Genomic DNA, 16,915 nt, shown 5'->3' on the forward strand with positions numbered 1-16,915 from the left:
TTGTCCACGAACCTATGATGTTGGCAAGTTTTACCTGAGACACTAAATTGCTCCCAACTTCTCTTTAATCTGTAGCCCCCCTGCCCAGAAAGCCCAGCTCCCAGAGGGGGCTGCAGCCCCGTACTTCGTCCCGGGTGGGCGATCTCGCTGGCGTGGAGGTGGCAGTGCTGCTTTGGGTGTGCACCAGCACTCGTCCCAGTGAGGAGCAACGGGCAGGAGCATCCGTGTGTCTGCAATACATCCGCACAGAGTAGCCCAGATAGCATAATTAGAAAATTAACATAAAAGAAAACGCTTCCTTCAGAGGTAATGATTGCCTAATACTCTTTGAAGTGAAAAAAAAAAAACAACTTAGCATCCATCTCACTTTTTTTTAAACATCATTAAACTAAAAGTTTATTAAATATGAACACCTCCAACCTCTGTCAAACAGAGAAAGAAATGCAATTGATTAGTTCAAATTTTTCAAAGATAATTATGTCCTATTTTTCATTTTTGTCAAGCACAGCAGGGCCTCTAGGTACAAGATGCTCAGTGAGACCTGAATATTACACCTAAAACCGTGCGGGGCCAGCAGCAACAACTTTGTCAGGAACTAAATAAGCCCGCAATTACCGGGAACCTGATAGGGGCGAAAGCTGCCTGCTGGATTAACCAGCCCTCCGAATCTGAGCCTGACGGGGGGACAGCGGTTAGCACCGAATAAAGCTCCACCTCATACCTCTGAACACGACCACACTGAAGAAGCACAGGCGCCCATTTCATCCCGTTAGCTGGGTGAACCTGGGGACTGCCAGCTTGTTTTCTAAGCGGTTCCCTTGGTGCTGGTTCCCTTAGGTTAACCGGATAACGCAAAACTAAATTTTTGACTATTTTCTGGAAAACAAACGAGATGAAGGGAATCAATTGCATGAATTTTTAATAAAGATTACATTAGAGTTCTGAAATACATTCAGCACACTTCGCTGCAAGTCCCACAGTTTGGAGCTTATTAAAGGCATCTAAATCTAGAGACGGTGGGTGGGAAATCACATAAAAACCTATAAATCCTGTAGGACAGCAACCAACTGAACCAGACCTGCAAAATATACCTAATTTTCTCATTCACACATGAGGATTTAAAGGAGCTTGTTTGTATCTGAAGTGCAAATAAGCTTCAAATTGCTTTCAGAAATTATTGAGGCTCGAGTTCCATCTAAAGAAAAAATACGGAAGAAAATGGGAGTTTGCTTGTAACCAAAGGAACGGCACCTGAAGTTGGTACCCAAGAAGAGGTGGCAACATGCAGATAGGTAGGATGTACTTTCCTCACCCCAAAATCTTGCTAACGACCTGTTCCAAAATCAAATAAATATGTAAAAGACTTCCCTAAAATTCAGAGCCTTTGCAGCAAGCCCTAAAAACCTGCAGTAGCTCAGACCAAGATATGAAATGGTAATTTGGGGAAAGAAATGCGAGCAGAGGTTAGCTGGATGAGACCACACGTTTGTTTGTGAGGATGCCTGGAAAATTAGGGTGTCCAAGCAGGACAACAGGAAATTCGTCACCAGGAAACTGGCGTGATTCTTAGAAAGATGACAATGTAGTGGGAGCTTAGACCCAGACTGCGTGGAAGCAGAATCAGACTCTGGAACCTGGAAGGTGTGGAAGAGACGGGCAGAGATGAAGGCAACATAAATGCTAAATTAAATGTTCTGTCTTTGCCTTTAAATTCAACTTGTTGTGCTCAAAGGTAGGGAAAGAGTGGGCTGATGCGGGGAGACGTTCAAGTAAGATTAGAAAAAATGGGAAGAAAGATGATGTTTCGGAAAGACCGGGGGAGATGGCATAGTAAAATTGTAAACATCGCTGCTGTTCCCTCTAGTTGCTTTCTTCCATTTGCCACGTTCCCAAGCAACCTCCCACCTCCTCCCCTTTGCAGGGTTCTTGTTTTGGGTTTGCCTAGTGACCTTTTCATATCTCATGGAATGCACAATATCCCAACCTCTTAACTTCTTACATTTCAGGATGTCCCAAACAGCTTTACTTTGTATTACTCTGCTCCACGCATGACACCCTGCCCTTACCCAAAATATGATTGACACTTGGGCACAAGACTGATTTTCATAGCAAACGAATCCATCAAAAGGTCAGCTCTGCAAAACACACGATCTCCTGGACCCTCACACCACCTTCACACTCCGGTCATGGAGATTGCAACCTTAAACCTACCTTCATTTAAATCGAACACGCTGAAGATAAAGCTCACTGCAGTGACCAGTGCATGACAACATATTTTCCAGAGTAAAACCACTGCATTGAGGAAGTAAAGATTTTTACTTTTCTCTTGTTTAAATATTTAAGTCAATGCAAAAATAAGAGATGCCACGGACAGTCAAATGATTCGTCCTGATTTGAGTAACTGATACAGTTGCTTTGCGACAGGGATGCCATTTGCAGCTGAAGGGAGGAATTGTAAGGCTCCCTCGATTGTTGGCACCGGTTTTGTCACACAACTGAAAACATCTCTTCCCATTATTCTCTGACATAGAATCAAAATACATTTGTTTTAATTATCCACATCAACTTTCCACCTCCTGTATTGCAAAGGGAAACAGCTCGGATCCTGCCAGCTTTCAGAGCACAGAATTCCACTGAGAAACAGCTCAGCGCGTGCCCTTGGTGACATCATACAGACAAACTAGCTGTGGAGCTTATTGTTTTAACCCAGCAACATATCCAGCACATAAAACAGTGGTACTGGCTAGTCATACAACTTCTTTCTGAATGATTAGGTTGCTTTAAGGGCAGCTAAAAATATTTTCTCAAATCTGGTTGAAATTCCTGGCCCATTTAGCACTTCTTGGTATTGTCACGTGAATGCTACATGCCAAACACGGATAGCAGTGGTGAACAAAAACAGTAAAAGGCTGACCATCTTGTTTCATGGTGCCCTTACACAATTATCACAGAGACCCACTGGAACTAACTTGGTCCCTTAAAAATAATGGTTTCTGACTTACTGTTTTAGCTTCTTACTGAAGAAAAAAAAAGTATTACCTTCTTCCTTTCTTTTCTTTGCTTCTTCTTCACTTCTCTCTTTAGCCTTTAATGCTTCATCTGCTTTAGCTGAAAACAAAAAGTATAACAGGTTTAATAATTAGTTAATTCATCTCACCAAGCAACGTTTCCTAGTGGGTTAAACCCAGTTTCAGATTCAGTTTTGCAGGTCCCACAATGAAGTCAACGTGCATGAAAGAACAGAACTTGGTTCTTAATGTGTTTTCCTGCCAGATATGACTACAGTTACGGCAACAGTTCAAATGTGTAATTTTTGCATGCAGTCTTAGTTCGACACAGACTCTGCGTGCATTTTTGTAAGCAAAAGTTTCAAGAGTTTTTTCTTAAACACAAATGTCCTCACCCTGCCTGCCCCAAACCCAACTCTAAAGAAACAAATGCAGTGCTTTTTAAAAAAGATTTGCTACCATAGTGAGTAATCCATGAGACCTCTTTTGAGGATGAAACAGAAACAAAACAGTGTTTTCAGGGCTGCAGGGCTGCAGATAGCATTTAAAGCAGGAGCCAAATGCCTATTACTTAGCATTAAATGAGGTAGTATACAATTTTCTCTTCACTGCAAATCATAGCAGCAGTGCTTTATTCATGTTATGACAGTATTCTTGAAAAAGAATCTTTTTCCCTCTAGAAACCTCTTCCCTTATTACTTAATTATCTACTAGTTGCTCAACTGCAGGGGTTTTCAAACACTTTACTACAGATGTTAAAGAAGATTAAAAATATACAGCACAGTAACAAGGGACTATCAATATACTCTGTAAATTAATTAAATTTCTGTTCTAGCACATCATTTATTCCAAAGCATTAATGTCTCAAAGGAGCCATTCTCTTTTATTGCCATCTCACTGCCTGATGAGTGAACTAAGTGAGAATAAGTCTCTAATAGCATTATACTTGATGAAATATTAAGTTTTAAAAAGTATCGCCATGTCAGAGAGAAAAGAACCAAAAAGAAACAGAATTCAGATTTTAGACCAGGCTTCCTTACCCAATAAAATCACTGTAAATTGCGGCATAAACAGCAAGTGAGTATTCGGTTTTGCGAATACTTGGTCCTGCCACCTCCCAGATCAACCCATGATTTATGAACACGAAATTCAGTTCAAGAGCAGGGGATGCAGCAAATGACCACCACATGACTTGGTCTTTCAGCCCCCGATGTCTTTCTGCAGCCAGTAGCTACACCTTCTTAAAATACACAACTTAAATAGTGGTGTTACCAAATGATCCAGTAATTACGCAGACATCTGCTTCCATTTACATGCTTTTATACATATTTAGACTACATTTAAAGTCATGAAATATTAAAACTTTTCTGCCAGTGAAGATCATTACAAGGATCTATTAAATTAGATAATAAAAACAAACTGCTAGTAACTCTAAAGACTTTTACTTCATTTACACTTTATTCTCCCTGGTAAAAGGACATGGATAATAGAAATTCCATTTAAATTCAATTTTGGTTATATGTGTAATTGTAGATATACCCCTTGAGTCATGTAAAATGCTCAGCTTATGTTTCTTTCAAATTATCCCGCTCAGATTCACATTCTACTCCTTACAACTGTCTTCAATATGTATTAGCAGAGCTCATTAGGCTGAAATTTAATAATGCAAACATCAGGTGGATTTCAAGAACCTCCATTATCAACACAAGATGGATTGCTTATATAGCTCTTGGGCCAACTGGGCACAATTTAGATTCAATAAACTACCATGCCTAAATTTGATTTATCTATTCCACTATGCTACTTTGTTCTTCCTTGCTGATTTGTTGCAGCACAGGAACAATTCATTGGATACCTCAGTGGCTATCCACGGCAGAAATATTAAGACTCGCATGAAAGATGTTCCTGGTCTTAGGCTAAATTCCTGTTCTGTATGTGTTAACTAGAAATGGCTGGTTTCCAACCATCGTAGCTGCAGTTAAAACTTCAGCTAGCAGAAACAGAGATGTCCTTTCAAGTCAATGGAGTAATTTAGAAAGTATCATGAGGACAATTCTCTACGCAAAATTGCTCATTAACAACAATTTAACTTAGCCCATAAATCCGCAGAGCAGTAAGTCACTGAGGTTATAGGGCACCCTCCATTACAACCAGCAGCAGTCACCGAAGCCATTTGTTGCTTTAAGAATTTAATGCTAACGATTCGCTTAAAATACTTCAAATCCTCTGTCGTTATTCACTTACCAAGCATCATTAGAAACTCCGATTTATTTTGATCAAATCAAGTTGCCATTACACAACGTTAAAAGATCCTTACGACTTATTCCAAAAGGCAATGCACCCTCTCTGGCCCGCGGAGTGCTGTTTCAGGGAGCTCAGGCCCGACATGCTGGCCACTGACACAGCACTTACAGGACCCCGTATTTGGAACAGAAATCATTTCTGCTGCAGTGCACTTCCCTTAAACCGGAGGAGGAGTGACAGCTGCTCATCACCCAGAGCAGATCAAAGAAGTCACTTCAGCAAAAGTCTGTTTTTCATTGATCCAGGTAGCTGGAGTGCTGAGACTGCTCCTGAAACTGGGCTTCCTGCACGGATAAACAGCTAGCATGACAAAACTCCGGCTGCTTACAAAGCTTTCTAAAATATAAAATAAATAAATAAAGAGGTGCTTGAGCTTGCAGCATTTAAGAGCTCGTCCAGCCCCAGATAAAATTACACTTCTATTGATTTTTTTTTCTCTGAAGGATGGGAAAATGACACATGGAAGATGTTTAGGATGTTTGCCTACACTGAAATAATAAAGTCGTGAAATGCAGTATTTGCTGGAAGCGACTGGGCTGTTAATACAAGTACAACAAGCTGAAAGACAATTTTGGGAATTTCCAGATGCCCCTGTTGCAGGGCTTGCTCCGGCCTGGTTGCAGTCAGCGGCTCATCGTGCTGCGTGCAGCACGAAGGACAGCGACGTAAATCCCTTCCTTCCGTGAACAGAAACCATGAGCGGAGAGCATGGCCGAGCCCCACAGCCAAATAAACGGGAAGCAGAAGTGGAACAACGCTGCTCGGTCACACCAAAGGCTGTAACACTCAAATAAAACAAAGTGTACAGGAAGTACCTTCTCGGTTACTAAAACCATTTTGGAGATGAGATGAGACAGAGTGAAATATAAGAACAAGGGTGGGTAGTTTGGGATCCACAGAGAATCACAGGGCCATAATATCAGTTGGTGTAAATCAGCATAGATTTACTAATTACATCTGAAGACCCCATGAGTTATCCCCCACTCAGCATTACCGATGTTTTGCAGACTTTTTCAGGTTTATACCCACATACTCTGTCATTCAATCAGACTGTAATTGCTTATGTACCAAATATTCATTCAGATGGAATTTCAGGCCCTCGTCCATTTTCCAGGCTCTATATACCTGCTTAGATTTTCCTCTTTACTCCTGTCCTCTTTATTAATTACATATATTCGGAATCCCCTTCCCTCTAAACCTTTATAAAAAAGAAATGCAGCCTTCCCAGACCACTGCTCAACACTGAAATACTTCAGAAACTCATTAAAAATATTTTCAATAAAATCCAAGTGTTAATAATCTGTCCCCATTAAGCTGTATGCGTTCTGTGCTCCTCTAACTTGATCAATTTTTTTAGTTGCAAATAAAAACCATGAGAGGAAAAGAAAGAACGGAGAGAAAAGAATGAAGAGGCCTTTTGTTTCTGAAAAATGTATCAAACTAGAAGCCTTAAAGACACTTTTATTTTCTTATCAAGAAGTCTGACTGCTATATTTGACGTTTTCCAGTTACCCCACTACTTGGTGCCTTCTCTCTCCCAAACAATCACCACAAAGCATTACCTACTGGTGTGCTCCATTCAAAGCCACCCGAAATGGGCCAACAGATAATGCTGTTTCTTCCTGCTGGGCAGAAACCATTCGTCCAGCCAGCGAAGATCGGGGCCATCCCACACGTAACAGACACATTCAGCTCAAAAGAAGTTCCTCTAACCCAAAGGCCTTGCTACACCGATCAAAGGATGGTCACCAGTGTGCCTCGCAACCTTCTCGGCGGACTGAAAAGCCACCTTTATCAACAGGAGCAAAAGTACTTTCTCTACTCCCTTAAACACTGAAATTATCATGCTTAAAAGAGAAAGCAAACACAAAAATGAGACAAATGATTTTAAAGCGCTCAGCTTAATGGCACTGCCCAAACCAAACCACCACAGGCAAGCACAGATTGGTTCGTTAATCACTTGAACAAGACCCCAGGTGCTACAGAAGCACCCACAGCCAAACTTTTGGGGACTGAGCAGCTCTCCCCATCCAGCTCTTCCTCTTCAGAGCACGGTGGTGGTGTTCGAGGGTGCTGTGAGAAGGGTGAGGTGACGGGTGCTGCCTCATGAAGGGCAGCCCGGCCTAGCGGGCACCACACGCATGAGGAGAGGGGCCGGCAGAAGCAGGCCCGTGAGCGCCTAGGCCTGTGTTGTCAGAGCTCTGCCTTCTGTTTTGTGAGCTTTAATGGTAGAGTTCTGCCAGAATGCCTAAAAGCATTGCTGTAGCCATGGTCTGTGTCTAGCACATAGCTCAAACAGTTAAAATGACAATGCGCAGCAATGTGGCCTCAAGCTTTTGCCTTGCTTAACACCACACACTGAAATAAAAACACTAAAATATCTTAAAATATTTCTCTCAGTATTGGACAAAAAGCATCCTTTTACACTATAAATTTTAAACTATAACACTTTAACCCTATTAACTCTACATTTTCTTTGTTGGTCAAGCCCTGCTAGTTCTTGGTCTTCCCAACCAGTTCACGGGGCACTGGGAGCCACCGGCCACCGTTGGCTGACCGTGACGATGTACAGAAACGCCCTGCACAAATCAATAGGTTTGCATTAAAATATGCTGTCTTACTGCATGACATTATGCTAACAGGAAATGTTGGAACAAGCTCTTCGGAGACTACAGCTGATAAAACAAAAAAAGCAAGCAGCTTTTCCAGGAAAAGAAAAAAACAGAAAACAAATGGTCTTCACAAATAAATCATCTCCTAAGCAGCATAAATGATGTGCATCAGCATGTCTCCGTTTGAGAGCAGCTACAACTAGTGTTTGTCGATGCTGCTGCAGACTCCATGCATGGAGATCATCGTTACTGCAACAATTAGCTCTACCAGAAGCGTCTCAGACGCCACAGACAGAAGACAAAATATTATAGCCTATGTATAATGTTAATTTCTCTTAATTATTCGATATAAGAAAAAATGTAAAATTATCAGCAACAAAAAATGAACTTAAATTTAAAATTGCAGCAGCTTCTCTTCAAATGTTTTCCAAGGCAGTGAAAGATTGTGATCTTCCCTAGGCTTTCACTATCAATTTCCCATCTGCTGACAACCGCAGCGCCCACCTGGGTTCCTGGCTGTCTGCAGGTGCCTACGGACCTGCTCGCTGCCTGCAGGAACCATTTAAAAGCAGTTACTGCAGATACAGCCCCACGTCCTCTGCAGGCATGTATCAAGAGCTGCCACCTACACAGGGGGAACACAGGAGTCACTCATCCCCTCGCTAATAAGGGGAAAGCCCACTTGAGATGTTTATATTCTGTGGCTTTGTGTTTTTCTCCTCTTTCAGCTGAAGTACTCGCATCTCCTCACACAAGCCCTGCTGACCGTGGCCCACTCACGCTCCGTGTGGCTGCGCTCCAGCCCTGGTGGAAGCCAGACCTGCAGCAGACGCGATGGATGCGGTCGGTGCCAGGGCAGGGCTGTGCAGCACACCCTCACCTCCCGGTGCTGCTGCCAACTGCGGCTCCCCAAACCCCCTCCTGCAGCAGGCAGGATGAGTGAATCATGGAGGAGGGCAAATTTTAAGAACAGCTGCACTGGATAGACCAAAATGTTGTCACAAAGCCCGCAGTGCACAAGCACAGAAGCCCCTGGCAGTGAGCAGGCAGTCACCATGTCATTGGTTTCACTTACAAAAAAAAACCGAAAGAATTAAAAATAAAAATGGATATTGTCAGAACACTCATCAACTGCATATCACAAATCTTTGGAAAAAAAATCAGCATAACTGTGAATTTTCCAACTCCTCAAACATTTAAGAATACATGCTGTACAATTCAAGATGTATTTGGGAGAGGAAAAACAGGCAAACTCAGAAAAGACACAAGGACTTTGCATCTAAAACGTAGCCAAGCAACCCACGATGATAATCAGAACAGTTTTAACCATTTTTTTTAAACACAAACATTTTTGCACTTATAAAATATTCAGTCAGCTCACATATAAAAATACAACTATAATCCATTATTAATTTACAAGGCCGTATTTAATTTACATGCTATTTTTCTCTAGTATATAACATTTATCCCGGCTTGTAGAAATACTCTCTGCTGAATATTCATATAGTGACAAGTGAAGTTATCTATTATACATCCAAAAAACTCCACCACAAATCCAAAACAACCGCTCTCTCTCCAGTATTCTCCCAGACAGGAGCAGACTCCAGTAGCTGTTGGTTCACAGACAGAGGTGGGGTGGCAACACCGCACGGGTTTTATTGTCCCAGGTTTGAGCCCCTTCTTCAGCCTTGCTGTGGTTTTGCAGCCCCTCACCCAGATCCCTGAGGCCGGGCGCCCACCGAACCCACCACGTCGCTCCGTCTTGCGCTGTCCAGCTGGCACGTGGCGGTGCTCGAGCTCGAGAAGCGCCTGACACAGCTGGCCCATGTATGGCATGTAGCCCAATTACACCGCTGACTAATTACAGCTATCAGAGATGCACCCAGCAATGCACCTCGTATATGTACCACTAACGATGGGTATAACCAAGTGGGTCATGAAGGTACAGACCCTTCAGCAGTGCCCAGGCAATTTCTCTACTCTCTTTTGTTCACTGTTATGGTCTTCAAAATGCTGCTTGGTGCTGGACGGAAGCTGCATGGGGCTTGAGAAAGCTCAAGGGAAAATAGGGAATTTTGGAAATTGGGTACTGCAAAGCAGCCCCAGTTACTCCTAAGTCAAAGCGGGTTAAATATTAAACAAACTTCTCCAGAGAGAGGAGAGCACATCCATCCTTGTGCAGGGTATTAGCATTCCGGTCATAAATCTGCGAGGAAAAAAATACGCCGAAAAGGGACAATGGATGCTGGGAAGCGAGAGGGAAAAACTGACAGATAAAATTCAGCGATGGCAACCAGGCCAACCTCCCCAAAGGCTTCCCATATCCCGGTTACTGCCTACTGTATTAAGACTGCCTTTCTCATCACTTAATGCTTATTTTCATCACTTTGCTTAAAATATTGATAATCAATTAGGGCTACGTCTGTTTTGCCACAGAATCTGTGTCACAGTCTATCAGACTGTCAGGGCCAATTCAATCCTCATTCAAAGTTAATTTTTTCTTCATAAATCTGCCTTTGGAGGAGTCATTAGGCGCAGAACATAGCCCGAGGTGCAATCACCTATTCTCTTTCATTAGCGGCAGGCAGGGAAGGTGAGGGAGATTATTAGAACTTTGGAATGATCACAAAGCAGCGTGCTGCCTGTCAGATCCCCCCAACATTTAATTCATCTCGCCAACTCGCCAGCGCGCTCTGCCAACAGTTTTAAATGGACATTATTCATGAACATCTGTGACATGCTGAATATTCCGGACCAGGAGCGATGAAAAAGCAGTGCCCCTTTTGACTTTAAAATTAATTCTATGGTCAAAACAATTAAGAATATAACAAACATGTTTTGTGATGTTATCTTTAGTCTTCCATGATAGCCCCTAAAAAAGCCATTCTTTCAGAAATACAGGCATCTGAGCATAAACGTACGAAGTCCAGGTGGGGCAGGACAGCATTTTATGGTACTGAAGACTGACGTGCCTTTCCTTTACTATGGAAATAACATTTTTTTTTCTTTTTTTAAGCAATTACGGAATTAACTAGCTTCAGTATCTGTTTTGCTGATGTGTTTCTAAAATGCAGCCAAATGAAATGACACATTGGATTTTAATAAGATGCCACATTAAATTACAGCACACTTTCCTCACAGTGGACAATCGGCTCAGCGTGTGAAACAGATTTCCAAAATCAAATATATTTATGGCTTCTCCTCTAGTGAATCTCAGCACACGATGGCCACTGTAACGTTTTTCAGGTAGGAATGGCAGAAATGCTGGTACCAAAGACTGGCATTCAGAGCAATTAAACAAAACCCCAGTGTCTGTATTAAGTATTCCCTAATACATGCAAGGCTTTTAGGATGGAGATACCTTAAGAAAAAGTAATTTCCATCTAATGGAATAACGTCAAGCAGATCCTTGAACTCCATGAAAGTAAAGAGAATGGTAGATTTTTATTTCCTCTGTTACTAGGAAAATGGTGTCAGCGTTAGCAAACTCCTCCCAGCCCTCACCATTCGCCCCCCAGATATTCTTGTTTTCCTACAGCAGAATTAAGGGCCAGATCCTTAGCAAATTCAAGCTGGCACAACTCCATTGACTTCAGTACAACTGAGGAAATTTACTCCAGCTGAGGATCTGGCACGAGGTATTTAGAATAATAATAATAATAAAGAAGACTTAATAAGCAGATCTTGGCTAGGTGCATTCATCTATTATTTAGTGCATTTCTAATTTCTTTCTTTCTCACACACAGTTTCCCACACACACGTCTGATAAAAAATGCAACTGAAATATGTTTTAACACTACGGATTAATTGGCTTAAATTGCTTCCATGGCTCCTGACTCATTGCACTGAACGCTATTAAATATTGCAAAGATTTGCTTCCATCTCAGAAAAAGCTCCATGTTACCAACCTCGACATCTTGTAGTCAACTAATATTTCACCTAAGACCCAAGCCCTGCAAGCTGCAGCCGAGCTCAGGAAGATTCCATAGCTGGATGCAATTCTTATCTGATATTTAGTCTCAGAGAGAAAAGTATTCCTTAGAATAACGCAATAATTTCAACAGAAACGTTTAAATGGCATCTTTACCTGGTTGCTTTCTTTTGGGGGAAAAGGTTGGGAAGAAAACGGGAGAACTTGGCAAAGAAAAATAAACACGGGCTGGAGATTAAAATTACCCTCATTTATTGAGCTAAAAAGGACAGTAAATTTGGGGAGAGCAAAAATAAATTCCACACATAAAAATCCGTGGAGTAAAGGACGCTTCTTTGCGATGTCCTTCAGGAATATTTTTCAGCTCAACTGGAGAACTGAGGAGCAATCAATATGAAACCCACCAAATTTTGACTCCATTTATTTAAATTGTTCTTAGAGCAGTATTTGGAACAAAGCTTCTCTTCCCCTCGTACACACCAGCTGGAGAAACGAGAACAATGGAGGGTTTCCTACAGAAACGACTGCAACGGAGCAGCTGAGCACGTGAAAGGAGGGACTTTTTGGTGTAAATTCTTCAGCCAGCTTCAAAATTGTCTGAATTTCTGCACTTTGGCCGTCACGGCAGCACAGACAGCTCTCCTGTCTGTGCCTCACTCTCCAGGAGCTTCCTTGAGCTGTGGATGCTGGCCAAGGAGAGAGGCCAGCGGGCCTGGGGAACACCACCACCCCTCATCCATGGGCAGGAGGGGAGCGGAGTGCCCCGGGGTGCTGCAAGGAGGGGACGGGGCTGTCCCTTCAGAGGGAAGGCCACGAGGTGGCCCTCCTCCTGAGGGACAAGGGCCCCAGCCCGAGCTGCAAATGCCACAGAGGGAGCCCGGCGACTCTAATTACATTTTATATGGCCAAATTACACTTACAGTGAAATGGCAGCTTCTATCCTATCTGTAAATTTGCATTTTCACTTATTCCTTCTTTCCAGCCAGGTTGCAGGGCACAGTTTTAGCAACTTCACGTCCCCACGCCCGGCACAGCACCGCTGCTCCCGTGCCCTCCAGGTCCTTCACAGACATCTTACACAATCTGCATGCCTCATCGACAAGAATTCCTATCTCTGAGAAATAGAAAAATAGACGAATGAGAGCATTTTTAAGCGTCATCAAGCAAAGTAAAACCTAGAGGTTGCATGTTGGCACGGGCTGCGGCTTGCTAACGTTTCTGCTGGTTGGATTTCAACAGACGGGATCCTCGGGGCTTTCTTTTTAATATCTACAGATGAAAAATATGCTTGTGTACTCATGAAAAATGTACTTCTTGCGTTGATCACAGATCTGAGGGAGGTCTAAGTTACTGATTTGCCACCTGATCAACCTTAGTCTGAAGTGAGACCTGCAGAAACTACGAGCAAACAAAGGTGAGAAAGGCCATAAAAATACAAACGAGGTAAATGGAAGAGTTCATGTGCAATCAATGCGGTGGAAACCAAAGTTACGGTCTTTTAAATTCGATTGCAGCTATAAAACAGAATATAAAAGGGCACTATCTTGAAAAGAGAGAGAGAAAAGAAACCAACGTGTTTTTAGTTAAATGATACGCTCTTGTGAAAATAGCATTTCTGTGTTGTACATAATACCAAATAAATTAATACCTGCTATTTGGATGAGAACTTTGAAAAACAGATGCAAAAATACCGAGCACCATCATTATTTGTAAAAAGTGGTTCTTTATGGAAATTTATGGAAATCTGTCAGCTTGCTACCTCACAGAAGAAACCAACAATGAAAGAAGGCTAAATAAATCACTTATTTAAAACAAGCAGAAAAAATCAGGAAAAAAAAATGGAATGAGATTAAAAATGTGTTTATAAAAGTGCAAGAACTTCTTTTCCGTAATAAAACGCAAGCCACATGAGAACTCGGAAAGCTGTAAGTGTAAATTACAAATGGCTGTGGAGCATACATACACAAAGCTGTTATCCTCTAACTCCTGTCGCTGACAGACGGATTCTTTTTACGTCTGGGTAAATGGTGAGCTGAATGGTCTGATTTAAAAATAAACATTGCGGGATTCCTTCAAAATTAATTAAATAACTAAAGGTAGCAAGACCGCAAAACATACGTCTGGAATCCCACGGCTAAGATACGGAAGATGCCTGCGATCTTGGTGCAACAAACGCTTCCGAGAGCATCACACACATTATGGCAGATTAGTTTAGGTTTGTTTGTTTTTCCTTCCTGACTTCGGTGCTAGTAGGAACGAGCCCCTTCTTTGGGGAATATAAAGTCTCTTTCATTCAAAATCACCATAATTGTGCATCTGCCTCTGAGCTGCAAGGGAGTCACGAAAATCATTTAAAGCAGAAGCCAAAGGGTATTACTCTGGAAGTTGCACAGCAGAGGCCCAAGAATTACTCATCACCCTCAAAACACACGAACGTAGCCTTGCAGCTGGCAGCGGCTAGAGGGTTATTAGGACAACTTCAGAGGAGCAAATCGAGACCTTGGCAAGAGGAGCGGGTTCAGCACCACGCACGAAGCCTGTGGCACGGCGGGCTCTCAGCCCAAAGCAGGCTCTGCAGCTCCACGCACTTCCCTCGTCCTCCCAAGGAGCTTTCATCCGTGAGGGCACCTGCCAGCTGCTCGGGCCCAGGTCCCTGCTGCGGCCGTATGAGAAATCGCCCTCAGGTATTAACCACATACCCATGCGATACAAGCGTAACAGCTAATCCCTGTCATCTCACGGATAAATGATGTTACTTTGAAAAATAGATGAATTTGCTTAAAATGTAAACCCTCATAAAAATATTGAAATCATTTCTGGGGGAAAAAAATCCACCACCACCAAACCTGGCAGAGCGTTTCCAGCACAACTGTAACTTCGGTCTGTATATTGAGAGTGACAGTTGGCTTTTCTTTCTGGGGTTAATAGCAGAATTTAGCCTGACAGCTTGTCAGCAAACTTGAAAAATTCTGTCACAAAACTTAGATTCAAAATGAGCCCTTCTTTCATCTGCCAATTTTAAAATGTCAGGAATCACCGCGTTAAGTGAAAATCAAGTGGATGACAACTAATCTGGCTATCAAAAGGAAGTAATAAACCTCGGAGTACCTCTAACTGATTACGAAGAACAACACTGAGAAAAGCCAAAGCAGCCCAGGGAACCTTGTAGGGACGGAGGATTTTCATCTCGCGCTTTCAAACCAAATAAAAACGTAATGAATAAAAATGGGTAAGTGGCTCCTGCGAGCAATGCTGTCGTCAGGCCCGTCTTTACAACGGTTGTAAAAATTCATTCTGGCTTGACAGCTTCATATAAGGTCTCACAGGAACTTCTGAGGATAAACCATCATCGTATGTGACTGGGGAGATGCCTATGACAGAGCAGTACAACTGCACATTTTGTGTACGCTACCACAGCAAACCAAACTTTTCTCCTGGTTCACGCCAGCACAGCGAAAACCGATCTGAAATAGGATTAAGGAGCTGGTGACAACTCCTATTTATAAATTGTGCATAAAATATCCCATGTGTGAGCATGTGGGTACAAGGTTCACACCCGTACCCGTGGCCGTAAGAAGCACAAACCCTCAGCCCTATAAGCGACGTGATGAAGGAGAGGCATTCCCTGCGTGGAGCTAACAGTGTTCTTCCTCCCGTCTCTTCTCAGCCCTTCTGCCTGTCTGTCTCTCAGCAGAACCACTTCCCAGCAGAGGGGACACTTTGGATTTCCCTCTCTACCAAAGAACGAAGCTACTAATACTCAAATGAAGACGCGCGCATATACTGGGGCTGGGAGTTGGGTCTATCCTGGTGGGTCCCTTCCAACTCGGATATTCTATGATCCATGAATCTATGCCATACCTCAAAGACAAAGGCTGATAATATACAAACAGCTTTCTCCCTTGCACAAAGATCTGCCTCCTCGTGCTGGTCTAGTGCCTCGCGGTTCCTGACCTGACGTTCGGAGATGGCGAGCACGGAGCCCGGCTCGGCGTTGACTGAACTGTCCCCTGGGAAGGCTTGACATCTGGCCTGGTGTCACGGCAAGGGCACAGCTCTTACGGGGGATTTGGGCAATGCTCTGAGAAGCTGCCTTGTAGATCTCAATCTGTCACGTACCTACAATAGGCTGAAGACGTGTCTGCACGCCCCTCTGGAGGTCCACAGAAGAGTCTTGCAGCCACCATCAGAGACAGGGACGTATCTGCTTGGATCACAGAATCACAGAGCTACCTAGGCTGGAAAATACCTCTAAGATAATCAAGTCCAACCGTTAGATCTGGGCATCATGATGCAAGTTTACTTTTACCGGGAGCATGCATTTCTTGTGAAGAAGGCTTTACAGGAAGCATTTCAGAGATCTTCTCAAGAAAGAGGGAGCTTCGTTCACCCTGCTCATGACAATTTTCCATTTTTACCATGATGTTAATGAAAAATCTTTGTGAAGCAATGAAAAACAAAAGGATAAAAAATGTATTTTCTTGAATGGAAGATGCAAACAACTCTTCTGAGGAAATAAACAACTCTTTATGAGGAAATAAAAAGCTTAGAACCTACGGCAAGTCAGCAAACACCACGACATCAAGGAGAAAGTGTCCTCGGGAATCACCACCAAAGAGTGTCAACGTGAAGCGTGCCCAGAGATAGGGAACAGAGCACCTGAAAGTCAGGAAATGAGGAGCTGGAAAGCTTCCGGGTCCAGGCACAGAAAAGTCCCAGGATTTACTGTGCTTTAACTGCAAAATCATAAGACAGGCATCCAAAAGAACTTGACATCTGGCACCAAAAGGGGGAGTGTGTGTCAAGGAAAGATTTGTGTGAAAGACTTATTGCTGATGCCAACACACACTCAATTACACTCCTGATAGCCTTGAAAGCCAGGTGCACAAAGCCCGGCAAACGTGTGCTTCTGCATTGGAGTACAGCTCTCATTTGGATAGAAAAAAATCATGGGAATCTATAGATTCTCAGCTTGTATCATTACCTACTATAATCATTTACTGTACGCATCGTTATTTAATATTCCCCCAGGATAAAAGGGGTAAATATATTGCTTAAAA

The 16,915-nt window shown here is 42.8% G+C and overlaps 1 protein-coding gene across 1 annotated transcript in view; it reads right to left on the bottom strand.

The window, feature by feature from the left end:
* RSRC1 (arginine and serine rich coiled-coil 1) overlaps positions 1-16,915 on the bottom strand; it is a 137,089-nt gene that overhangs the window by 21,585 nt on the left and 98,589 nt on the right. Inside the window, exon 8 of the mRNA XM_035334677.1 lies at positions 3,040-3,108. Within this exon, the coding sequence (XP_035190568.1) occupies positions 3,040-3,108 (69 nt within the window). The remainder of the gene's footprint in view (positions 1-3,039; positions 3,109-16,915) is intronic.

This window comes from Oxyura jamaicensis, chromosome 9 (assembly GCF_011077185.1).
Source record: "Oxyura jamaicensis isolate SHBP4307 breed ruddy duck chromosome 9, BPBGC_Ojam_1.0, whole genome shotgun sequence".
Lineage (NCBI taxonomy): Eukaryota > Metazoa > Chordata > Aves > Anseriformes > Anatidae > Oxyura > Oxyura jamaicensis.